General features: G+C 35.9%; 1 protein-coding gene across 1 annotated transcript; it reads right to left on the bottom strand.

The window, feature by feature from the left end:
• Positions 1 to 44: 44 nt before the first annotated feature.
• On the bottom strand, positions 45 to 3,679 carry LOC107769803 (uncharacterized). The gene is made up of 2 exons (XM_016589061.2): positions 3,051 to 3,679; positions 45 to 774 (listed from the first exon to the last, which is right to left on the bottom strand). The coding sequence occupies exons 1-2, from the start codon at positions 3,484 to 3,486 to the stop codon at positions 230 to 232; spliced, it is 981 nt and encodes a 326-aa protein (XP_016444547.2). The 5' UTR covers positions 3,487 to 3,679; the 3' UTR covers positions 45 to 229.
• Between the last annotated feature and the right edge of the window lie 9,389 nt (positions 3,680 to 13,068).

Genomic DNA, 13,068 nt, shown 5'->3' with positions numbered 1-13,068 from the left:
TGTTGTTGTAATTAAGAGTAAAGATTTAATGTGAGACACCTGAATACGCTGCAACTAAGTGATGCTGTAATAAAATAAATACGGTGCATTCTACAAAATAAGATTGATAGTTCTTGCCTGAGGTACATAAATCAGTAGCTGGAAATTACCTAGTATAAAATTTACTCTCACACAAAAATTAGAAAGGAAAGATAGAACCCCGTAACTCTTAAGTTTGTGGGTGGTAAAATTAAGCAGAAAAAACAGCCTCAACAAGAACATGTTTTTTCCTAGGATATCCCAAACCAATCATATGGTTAAGATAAACAGTCCCTTCCTTCACAGTTGCTGCTGTAGTTAAACGATGAATAGCCCCTTTGGCCTTTCCCACAATACTACAACTCTCCCAATCATCAGAACTCTCAACTAACCTCGTCGGATTTCCAGCAACCACTAGTTTGGTCGAAGACAACAATTCCATGCCATCCCCAAATTTCAATGATCCACCATTTATCTTCACTAGCTTTACTTCATCTCCCTTTGCTATTTCAATTTTGTACAAATTGCCAGAGAATGTATGAGCCACCAGTAAGTATCCATTTGGATGATAAACTATTCCGTTTAGTCCAACTAGCTTATTGTGCCACTCTTTAGGAGTAAATATTGGGTTCTTGATCGTATATTTAAGTTCTCCATTCACGCCCACCTTCCATATCTTATTTGCTTTGGCATCTGTAATGTATGCATTTCCCTCTGTATCGACCACCACATCGTCTGCAAATGCTTTCTCATCCTCTGCAGGTTTGAGTATAGCATTAGTAGAGTTATAATCAAGCAATAAGAAAGAAGACTCAAAGGTGGACCTAGGACGAGTTATGTGAGTTGAACTGAACCAACTGTTTTAGGCTCGAACTATATATACATATGCAGATAATTAAAATGTATGTACACATATAATAAAATCACACGTCATGTTGTACTTGGTGACTCTAAATCTTGAATTTAACTCTATATTATAAGAAATCATGTTCGATGAGCATATCTTGAAAATTAAATGAAGTGCTCGAACACTAATACCTGGACATGTGGAAACAATCATTTTGACTCACAATTGCACAGAGATACAAGCTTTCAGTGCCTAGTTAGTTTATTGTTAAACCATTTATTATTGTCCTAGCTCACTTCCAAGTGATATCTAGTCATCTTATGATTTTAAAATCTTAAATATCTGCTTATGTCTGAGGCTGAATAGTTGGCCAAAATGAAACTCTCAAAGCTGTACAAGAACAGATAAGAATACAAAAATCACTACAGGTCATTGAGTGATACAAACTATGTTAGAACTCCAACACATAAACTCAATGGGATTAACTGTCTCAACAGGCCATATTCTCTGTTTACGTCTCAATTTATTTTTTTTTGTTTTGCTGGATAAATATTACTACTAGAATTTTAATAGGGGTGGAACTTTGAAGGGTGTAATATAACACAATCAAAGTTCTCTAATACAAAAGATATTGTATATAAAATAGACACAAATCTCTAACAATTGAAATTTCAAATAATGAGGCGCCATCAGCCGTACAACTAGAAAGAAGTTCCACAATACAATTAAAGAAAGAAATCTTACAAGAGATTTTATGGCATGAATGGAACTGACTACTTGTTCCTTTACCTTATGTAAAGAAAGGCCCACTTTTGAAGCTCTTATGCTTTTAGACTTATTTTATCTTCTCAACACTACCGGCTACTCCAACATATAAGATTTATTTAACACTCAAAGCATGAGACATCAGTACAACCCCTTAAAAAGATATTTAATAATAAGAGTATGTGTCTAAATAATTATTTATTTCTCTCTTAATTTGGAGAAAAAATAGCAACAAATGTTTCTTATTTTTCTAAAAATCAAATATTTTGGAACAAATATATTTTCCCTTAAAGGACTAATATTTCGAACAAGAAAAATAATTTACTGTCAGAAATACCGTCCACATGGACAGGCTTGACCTGTGGTAAACGTAACTTTTGGAAATAGAAGTACCAAGTCTTAAGTGCTTTCCTACCCACCGAAAATTAAGATATTAATTAAGCAAGACCTAGCGTGCCTTTATTAGCCGAACAAAGCGGAGTCACAAATGAAAACACATCAAAGAATTAGGCCATAAGTGCTTTCTTACCCACATTTAGAAGATATTGAAGTGGTTTATTGTGTCTCAATTAGCAACTCTTTACATAACCCAAATACCCATCAATGAATTGTGGGGAGACAATCAACTCTACCTGATCTTGGCACAGACTCCAGAAATGGAACCAATATTTTCAAATGTTTGCAGCTTATTTATTCACCGCATAGCACAACAATTTGGCTAATAACACTAATTTTCATAAATGACTTTCCACAAATAATTATGTTTCCAACAATACATAAATAGTACTAATTTTATATAAATGTATAATTTTTTCAGTCAAATATTTTTTTTAAATTATATTCACATGTATAGTAGTACTTTTTAAAGTATTTCTAATTATAATTTTTATAAAAAATATATCTCCAATCTACACTTCGTTGAATCGTTATACAAGAAGAAGAATATAATTTCTTTGTGATATATAAAGATTCGCGCCATCGAATGATGGGTTATCTGCCATCCTTATTTCTTTTCCTTTTTTTAACAGTGACAAAAGCATAGGATAAAAACAACCACAAGAATCTCGAGGCAAAATGGTCACCAACAGAGCTGAAAGATTGTAGAAAAGATACAAGTCAAAACAAAAACTACGGAATTATACACTTTTATATTAAACTAGTAATTTGTTCTCTTGAGCTCTATTTTTCTTTGAGGTTTTAAACTTCGTTATGTTTGCCAGACAAAAATTCGCCGTCCAATCTGATAATTGTCCCGTCTTTAATCAAAATGATTAGGTTTATTATATTAAGAGAGAACTTAATATGTTGAAATAATTCTTTGCCCAAAAATGCAACAGGCGAAGTATTTATTCAACCTGACCATATTTGGCGTGGAAAAGGACATAGAATAATATAAAGAATTAATGTATTAGGGGACTACCTGGACCGCTAAGTTTGGTGAGAAAAATCCGGTTCCACGACGTCAAATCATAGGCAGCCAAAGCGCTATAGCGATTGCCAAATACATCAGCTACAGCAACCAAAACCCGGTTCCTTTCCCGGTCTATAGTTAAACCGAGCGACGCATTGCCGGTCAAGTCAACATCCTTAACGACCGGAATTTCCTGCAGCACGTTACCCGGGGAGTAATTCTCATCGACCGGAATCACACCTAAACCGCCTCCAAAGAAACTGACGATAAACCGGCGGTTTACATCGTCCCATTTGGCACACTCACGTAACCAGCCGGTGCTGTGGTAATGATAGATGTGAGTTGTGGGGGCGGAAGTTTCCAGGTGGATTATGAAAGCAATAGGAATTGCTGATACGAAAAAGAGGAGTAGAAAGAATTTGGTTGAACAGAAGAAAGAAGCCATGTTAAGAGTGTTTTTTTTCGGTGGAGATGAGAAAAAGATGGTATTTTGAGTGTTTATAAGATGAGTGTGAGAACAGAGGTAGGTGACGATTGGAAAGAATATAAAGGGATACTGATGAGAAAGACGAGAGAAAGGCCAAGATTCAACATGGGGCCGGTTGGAGTTCTTGTGATTTGGGTTTAAATTCCTAAATTCAAGATATAGGTGGTGTTTGTTCAAATACATTATTTAAACAAAATTAATCAAAATACTAACTATCAATAAATAGTTAAATTGCAATTTTCTTTTAGTTTTTAGATACTTTATTTTAAGAGAGACTTGATAATTACTATGCTTTAATACGACAGCGTGAATTGTGAAAGCAGGGGAGGTAGTGTATTATGTGCCGGTTTAAATATAGGCGGATCCAAGATTTTAAGTTTATGAGCTCTTATATTAATTTTAAATGGGATTTTTTTTGTTCTTATATAAAATTTGAAATTTATTTATCAAAGTTATCATAATTTTGTATATTACCCGCCTTAAATATGGTTTGCTTACAATTTATATACACTTCATTATTAGTGCCTTAAATTAGAGGATTCAGTTATACCATTTTCCTTTTTTTCTCTCCTCTCTTATTTCCCTGTTATGTGCCGCCTCTCTCCGCCCAAAATTCCCTTAATTAAGAGCTAAAATCTATGGATAGTGAAGCCACACTTCATATGAGTTAATTCCTATCACGATCTGGCAAATCACTTTTTCATATACCATGCTAAAATTTTATTGTACTTCTATACAATTCTAGGGCAATTCAATCATTTAAGGACGAACCAATTGTCTAGGGGTGTACAAAGAAACCCGATAAACTGTATCAACCCGATAATCCGAGTTAAACCAAGAAAAAAAACCCCGATTATAGTTTGGTGTTGGAAAAAAAATCGATCATAATTAGTTTGGTTTGGTTTTAACTAAAAAAAGTCAAACCGAAACAAAACCAACCCGATATTATATTTATACAATTTTTAAAAATATTTTATACATATAAATATTTATTGTAATATAATTTATAAATATTTTTTAAACTTGTTCACAATTTTATCTCTTTAAATGTATTATTTAAAGTTTGGACTTAACCTTCTTAAATGGTCTAATAAATTTTAGAGCTAATAAAGGTAGTAAGTCAAATAAAGTTCAAATCAATACTAATACTAATAAAGGAAATTCAATTCAACATTAGGAAACAAAAGTGTTGGATATCTATTTTTTAGTTTTGCATTAATTTATAATGAAAATGTATAACCTAATTTATCTTTTTCTTTAGTGCTTAGTTGTGTAGTTAATACTAATATTTATTAGTTGTACTTATTTTAGCATGACCTATATAGTATTTTTTAGATTATGTTAATTTTTATTATGGTGTATTAATTAGTAATATTTTTTTGTGCAATTTTATTATTTTTGTTATTGAATATTAAAAGTACAATGTTATGATTCATCTCATATTATTATTTTATTTTTTTGGAAAATACATTATATAGTTATATCCTACTGGGACTAAAATAAATATTTGGAGCACAAGTTACATATTTTGTGCTATTAAGACTTTACCGGAAAAAAATTCGAAAACCCGAAAAACCAAAGAAAAATCGAGATTGAAAAATCCGACTTTATTGATTTGGTTTGGTTTATAAATTTAAAAATTCGATACCATTGATTTGATTTGATTTGATTTTGTCTGATAATTAAAAAATTCGAACCAACTCAACCTACATACACCCCGACAATTGTCTATCTTGGACCAGAAACATTGGTGTCAAAAGTCTCCACCATTCACCAAGTAGGATCAGATGATTTATCTTCGCACCATATACCATTGGAAGTGAAAGCATCCTTATTTTAGAGTTTTTGACTGGACTAGCTGTCTCGAAGAGGAAACTCATTAAAAATAAATTTCGTACAGATTTAATACAAATTTGAATATTTATAAAAATATACATAATAAAAATAAATTTCATACAACTAATTATATAGTACACACTTATTTATAAATTATTTACAGCTTTCATACATTATTTTTACCCAGTTAAATACATCTACAACATCATACAACTTAAATATAATTTTCATACAAATTTTATACAATATGCCTTTTGTATATATTTTGTATCTGATTTTTATATATTTTGTATGTGGTGTGTTCTTCTTCCTCTCTGAAATTCCAATCAAAACTTCATCTCTTAATACAGTTTTGATACATATCAACAACTTTATATAAAAAGATAGTATTGATAACCTACATACAAATTTTATACAACGATTCATACATTATACAACTATTTTTTAACTTTCATACAATATTCAAATAAAAAAGTATGTAACTACAACAAAATGCAGTTTAAATACAATTTACATACAACTTTAATACAATTTCATAACTATTGTATATCATGTATTCTTCTTCTTCTTCTTTTCTTCGAGTTTCAATTTAAAATTCAGTCAAAATCAAGATTAATCTTCACTAAACACCCTCAAATTTGAGATATAAACTCCAAAAAATATTTTTAATTGTTTGCACCAATACCAATCCAAACAAATAATAATTTTTGAAAACCCAAATTCGAATTCAAAGCATCGAAACTTTTTAATGGTTGTCAATGGTGGAGAGACAGACACCTTCAAAATTTATTGATTGAAAATTTCAATTCGAACATAAATCGTGCAACGTGAAAGAAAATTGCTAAGTTAAAAAATCTATATTAAAACAATTGAAATTCATTGATGAATTCCCTGGAGGAAAAATGAGGATAAAAAGCATAGAAAAATAAAGGAAGAAAAAATGGGGAAAAATAGAGGAGGAGAGAAAGAGAGACGCAGAGAGAGAAAGAGAATAAGGATGGAAAATAAATTGATTCCCTATTCAATTCCTAATATAAAGGAATACTCATTAACAGTGCGCGGAGGCAGGATTTCCTGCAAGGAGGGTTAAAAATGATTTTTTTTTTAAAAATGAATTGTAGCTAGTGGGGATTGATTGACCACTAAGCTATGATTTTGGATTGTGTCTAGAGGATTCAAAACATAACATATAGAGGTAAAAACAGATTTTTCCTTATATATACAGTATAATTTTTCAGTGAAGAGGGTTCGGGTGAGCCCCCTTCCGCCCCCTAAATCCGCCCCTGCTCATTAATACTAATTTGTATATAATTGATAAATTATACATGCCCGTGTAATTAAGTTAAAACTTGATTAGGGAGGGTAATAAAGTTTCACATACTGTATAGGAAGGTTAAAATCCCATTTTAAATTAATATATTATAATAATCGAACTAAAGGACTAGGTTCTCAACTAAATATTCTTATACATTAAATGATTTTCTTAATACAAATACGGGATATAGCCAAAAGGTACTGGTTTTTCGGGAATTCATACATACTTTTAGATCTGCCATTGGGTTTAAACGAATTCATTAGCTTTTGTTTAGATCTTGTATTTATATTAAAAAATTAATTAAATATGTAAAAATTATGTTAGTGTGAACCCATTAACTAAAACAAGTTATGAGTTATGTGGCAAATTTAGAACCCATAAATTTTAAATTCAACCCCGCCTTTGTGTGAAGGTAGGACTAGTTTTTCTATTTTGCAATGAAAAACTAACACGTACACAAAAAATAACTATGAATCAATAGTTAAATGGAGAGACGGACCTATGCTCGGAGAAAAGGGGTCATCGTACCGCATTAATATCAACAAAAATTCTTAATTTATAAATGTATATATGTATATATTAAAAACGGTCATATATTTAATTTGCTCGGAACTCTTAAGATCAGCGGGTGATCAGTTTGCTAATGTGCTCCATCCATTTTCAAATTATGGGTCCGCCTCTAGTTAAATGTAGCAATTTTCATATGCATCGCATATTCGCACTTTGCACATGCATGTTTGCTAGAGCGTAGAATTAATCAGCATGGTAAATATTAACAGAAAATTCAATTGGTGGCTTCGGCAAGTTTGTTGAAAGCAATTAAAAAGTTGATAATGTCAAAATTGTTTTTTGTATGCAATAAATTGAAAAGCTTGGCCTGCTAAGTAGTCCGAAAGTTAGGCATGTTTAGAGGGCCAAAGTTTGGCACTACAATGACTCCTGGTAGATCAGTCGTTGTTTTTAATAATTCACCAATTTTCGCTCGGGATCTTCTCCATACAAACAAATCTAGCAAAGTTTTTGTTCGCAATGTCAGGAGGCCACCGCACATGGATCTGCATCTTTAGCCACGGAGTCTCGAACCAGAGCGGTGTAAATGATTTGCCAAACGACCAAAGTAGCAGTGTGTAACATGCACTATAACGCGTACAGAACATGCGATATAGGTAAATCGCCCTTTTTTTAACATATTACTTTGGTCGTTTGGCAAATAATTCACACCACCTTAGTTCTGGACTTAACACAACTCACAAGCTGGCCAGCCTAGGTTTTGTAATACAACAGCTATAGTATGTCTATGGACACCTTTTTTTACAAATCTCTCCTTATGAACTCCCACTTTGCTCACTTAGTGACTGTTTATTAGTAAAACGATACAGTTTAATTTGTTACGTGATTTATAAATAACCGAATTGATTTGATCCAAAAATGATAAATAGATAAGATTAAAAATAAGAATTAGCGTTAAAATCAAAGGAAATGACAAGACTCGCTCCGGGAGCAATGTCTCCGAGGACAGAAATAAGAACAATATGAAACAATAAGCAAAGTATTTTAATTAGCTTGAGAATAGAATATAACATAAGTTTTGCCAAGAATTTTCTCTCTTACAATGACTTTTAAGTCTACTATTTATAGCTATACTTAGGGAAACAAGATCCTAGGATTAAACCCCTTTTAAATGACAATAAAGAGGGTCATTAATGAATATGTAACGACAGGCCATGAATGCAAATATTCTATGCAATGGCTGCCCATTTAATGCCAGAAAATATTCTTCATTAAATGCTTTCCGATGGCAAACATTCGATCTGCTCACGTTGATTGTGCTCCCTTCGGGGTCCACCCGATACCAATGGCAGTTGTTGTTTCTGGTATTGGTTGTTACTAGATTTATCTTCTGCCTGTCTTCGGTTCCACGTGCCGCACTACTATTCAATCATTTAATATAAACCAATTTTACCTTATACAGATAACCTCCCTACTTTCATGTGACACATCTTTGTGTCATCGGGAAGTTGGTGAAGATTCCTTTCTTGGCGGAAAATCTTCTGAAACCTTCTGAACAGTCTCTGACGCTTGATAGGATGCACGTCTCCTCGCATTTAATACCCGAACACATGTTGCCCCACGATTTAGCAATATTTTCATCGGTTCTCGAGGTAATCATGATCACGATTTTTTCCGTCTATATCTTTACTTATACTTATCATTTTACCTCTTTCACTTCCAAAATTTTCATAAGTTTATTATCTTCTCTGCACTTAACCTTCTTCTACTTTCATCTATTTCTGATTTTCTTCAAAAATTCACCATCTTCTTACTATTATGGATTCTTTTACTGAGTCTTTTGATAACTATGGTCTTCTCTTAGGTGGAGGCTCGAAGAGAAGAAAAGATAAAGAGGTTGATGCCGATGTTGATCCTCCAATGGTAAGCACCATCATAAACCAAATACTTGAGCACCGTTAATGACTTTCAAGAGAAGTTACCTTCTGTGCATCCACAAACTTGTGCTGTTAGAAGGTATCATTTCTCTATTTGCCCTTTCAGTATTCCTACTGTGAAGGAGGACTATAACTGCCCAGACCTTAACATCATTGCTTCTGACCTAATAGAGCGGGTTACCTTCACTGGGAAAGGTTTTACGTATGCATATACGTACCCCTTCATTTTGGGTCTGTTTTCTTTGAGCAGGGGACTTGACCCCGTAATCTTGGAATTATACCACCAGTACCAGGTCTGCTTGGCACAAGTAAGCCCTTCTATATGGCGAACTACGCCGCCTGTGCACGGAGACGGGGAAAACCCAAACCAGGCACATATGATAAATCTCTACTCCGCCAAAATTTTTCGCGGGAGAGTAATAAATTTCAGTAAATGTGGCCACCACGCCCTTAATACTGGCGTGGATGATGACAACGACCGTGGATTGATGAAGCGATTTTTCATCATTGCTACTCGGGATATCATCCCGGCCACAACTCCATCCTTTCTTGAATCATGGAGTCGTTCACGTAAGTTTGTGATTTATTCACCTCTTCCACTCGTAAAAAGACTGCTTCCCCGTCATTATTGACCTCTTTGTTTCTGTTATTTCAGTTGTCCGGTGGACACCATCAAGGGTTGAAGGCCTGGACCAATGGGTTCAGAAGATTCTAGATATTACAATGCCAGAAACTCGTCGGTGGAAGGAGATGGCCCCCAAATATGGGTAGAAGGCCCAGAACCACGGTAAACCGAATCTTTCTACTTTCTGCCTCTGTATGTACATAAGTAAACTTGCTAACTATATCTTTTTGTTTGATTTAGGACTCCCACATGGCTCTATTACCTGCCCCGAAATCAAGGATTTGGCTTATCTTGTGGAGGCTACGAGATTGCTGCAAGATGTTCTTACTCGGAGTAGTGCCCTCGGGTCTACTTCTAGTGAAGGCATTTCCTCTTGGAGTCCCCAGCTAGATAACAAGCGACCAAAAAGGCGGTGCTCTTCCTTGGCTAGGGATAAAAATAAGAAAGTAAAGAAGGCCACACTTGAGTCGGTCGAGGCCGCTGTGGTCATTGAAGATGACGGGAAAGCTGGTGATGAAGAGGCTTCCCTTCAACGGTGAAAACAATCTTCATCGGCTCAACCGAGTGCTCAAATGGGAGAGCTTTAGAATCGACCGATGAGGAGGTCCTAGCACTATGGGGGCGAGATGGATCTGGTTGATAATGCCAACTCCTAATGTCCTGTCCCCGTTGTTGTTTCTTATCCTGGGAGGTCAGAACCCGGGCCTCTTCTGCCTTAAGTTAATGAGCAACCAATAATCAGCACTTCTCCTGTTGCAGCTGCTTCTCAACCTACAATACCAACAATTTCATGCCCCTCTACACCAGTTGCACCTTCGTCATCAGCATCTGTTGAACTTCCTCCACCGGCCATAGACGTCCGAGAGGAGGATGTTTCTCCTCCCCAATCCTCGGACCACGGGAATTTAGTACACAATTACTCACCCCTTTTTCCATATCCCCGAGGGAAGAGGATTGTCAGTCTCTCAGTTTTAAAGGGGTGTCATCTGCTGTCCAGGCCGGTGGAGCTTGCCAACTACCTGAAGCCGCTTGCTTCAGAGAAAGATAAGAAAAAGATACATTCCTTTTCAGGGGAGTCTATGTTGAATAATGCCATGGACAATGCGATAATGATACCGTACTTGTTCTCTTACTGCTTGTTCTTTACTTATATATTTTAATAGGGTTTTTGACTTTGATATACATTTTGCAGGCCAATTTCCTCGCTTCCAAGGGCCTTCAGAGATTGATCCTTGATAAAGAGGTACTTATGTCCGAACGGGATTAACTGTTGGCCGAAAGAAATCAACTTGTTGCGCACCTCTCGGTGCTGGAGGCAAAGGCTGCAAAAACGACCGAGCTCGAGGCCTGGTTTGCAGTTGAGTGAGCAGGAAGTGATGGCTCACAGCCAAGAAGCCACCCAGCTACATGCACAACTTCAAGATGCTAAGTCTAGGTGGGCTGAGCTTCTGGATGTTATTCTTGCTACTGCCGAGCGCGAGTCTGCCTCGGTTGAACGAGTGAATAATTTGGAGGCAGCCTTGAGCTCCAAAATCTAGGAGGCTAATACCGCTAAGGAGAAGCGAGCTTGGATGGAGGAGAGATTCAAGAAAATCATGGATCAAAATCGGCTTCACTTTTTCACAATCCGTGATCTTGATTCTAGCCTCATTGCCACGAGATCTGAGAGGGACGACATTTTGGCCGAGGTTGACAGACTTAAGGCAAAGCTCCAACACCAAGGGGATTCCCTCGTCTTTGAAATGACGTATGCTATGTATCATATGAGGAGAAAAATCATGGAGGAGGCCCAAGCGGGAATCATTGATATTGATGATGAAATCGCTAAGGCGCAAGCACTAGAGTTAACTGCTCGAGAACGTCTCCTGGCTAAGCCTCATGCAACTGACTCTTCGAGTACCGGTTCCGAGTATTCGGGAACCGATGAGGAACTTGAAGAGAATGATGATGAAGTCCTAGGTCCTGTATCGGCGGCTGATCCGCCCACTTCTCCTGGGGGTGTGGATGCCTCTCTCCCCCCGAGTTTCGATGGAGATAATGTTTAGATTTTTCCTCTTTTCTTTGGTTATTTTCCTTTGTACTATTGTACTTATGCCGTTTGGCATTTTGATAAATAAAGAAGACTTTTGCTTAAGTATTGCGTAAAGTTTTATTCTTTTTACCTCGAATTAGATAAGGCTTCGGGTGTATTTTTGTTCGATAGCTTTATGTTCCGGGCATAAACTCTTTCGGAACCAACCCTTTACTACGAGGGTTTCATAAGATAGGACATTCTTATTCTTATGGTGCTCTTGAAGAGGACGTCTCCTGTTTATTCCGGCATAAACATTTGAAGTTTTTTGTTAACCTTCAAATGATAAAATTAACTCATCGTTTGGACAAGAAACAAGATAAAAACAAAAAGATTTTATTTTATTCCTTCTATCTTTAAAAGTACATAAGCATTCGATTGCTAAAAAAAGAAAGAAATTTCCAATATATTTGACTAACTTGTACAACTTATTTCTACGGGGTTGGCCATGCAGTCCCCAGTCCCTATATGATATTATTATTCCCGGGTCTCGTAGTCCTGATTTTCGTGGAATACTTGCTGCCGTATCCAACACTATTCCCCATCCACAGTGTTCGAATGCGAAGTATGTGAATTGGAACATTGGTGGTCTTGCTACGTTGGTTAAACACTTGTGAATGGTTGGATAATCTTTGGTTCGATGGAAAATTTTGTTTCCCATTAGGAACTTACCATCTAGCCAAAGATTATTTAACCATCCCATAGTGGTTTATGATCTCAATGCCTTATTATTTAAAGGTCTTAACTTTGCCGATGACGCTCCTTTTGTGGTATGCTTTTCGTTGCTGCCTCATTAAAAAGCATGCCAGAAAAGCCCGATTGGGACAAAAACTGATCAAAGGGAAAAAGAGTGCAGCACATACTTTCAGTATATGTAGGATCCATCATCAGTAATACCTTTTGAGGTGAGTCACGTTCCAATTGTTGGGAAATTTGATTCCATCTCGATTTTCCAGCTCGTATGATCCTTTACCAGTGACAGCTAAAACCTGGTAGGATCCTTCCCACGTCGGACCCAGCTTGCTAGCGTTGATTTCCCGAGTGTTCTGAGTCATTTTCCTCAAAACCAAAGTCTCATACTTTAAAGTTGCATAGATTGGCCCTCCAATTATTATATCTTTCTATTCTTTGCTTCTGAGCCACCATCCTCACGTGTGCCAAGTCCCAGCGTTCATCAAGCAATTCCAGCCTCACCAGCAATGCCTCATTATTTGCTTCTTCATCTGTTCGGGAGAACCGTAAGGTT

Source organism: Nicotiana tabacum, chromosome 19 (genome assembly GCF_000715075.1).
Source record: "Nicotiana tabacum cultivar K326 chromosome 19, ASM71507v2, whole genome shotgun sequence".
Classification (NCBI taxonomy): Eukaryota; Viridiplantae; Streptophyta; class Magnoliopsida; order Solanales; family Solanaceae; genus Nicotiana; species Nicotiana tabacum.
The sequence above is the reverse complement of the archived record's forward strand: the minus strand, read 5'-3'. Positions and strand labels throughout refer to the sequence as shown.

What these genes read in the sequence shown, in the direction of transcription:
- LOC107769803 (XM_016589061.2), bottom strand. Translation starts at nt 3,486, where the DNA reads ATGGCTTCTTTCTTCTGTTCAACCAAATTCTTTCTACTCCTCTTTTTC. An exon ending in CACCAAACTTAGCGGTCCAG is followed by an intron (nt 775 to 3,050) that starts GTAGTCCCCTAA and finishes TCAAACCTGCAG; the next exon opens with AGGATGAGAAAGCATTTGCA.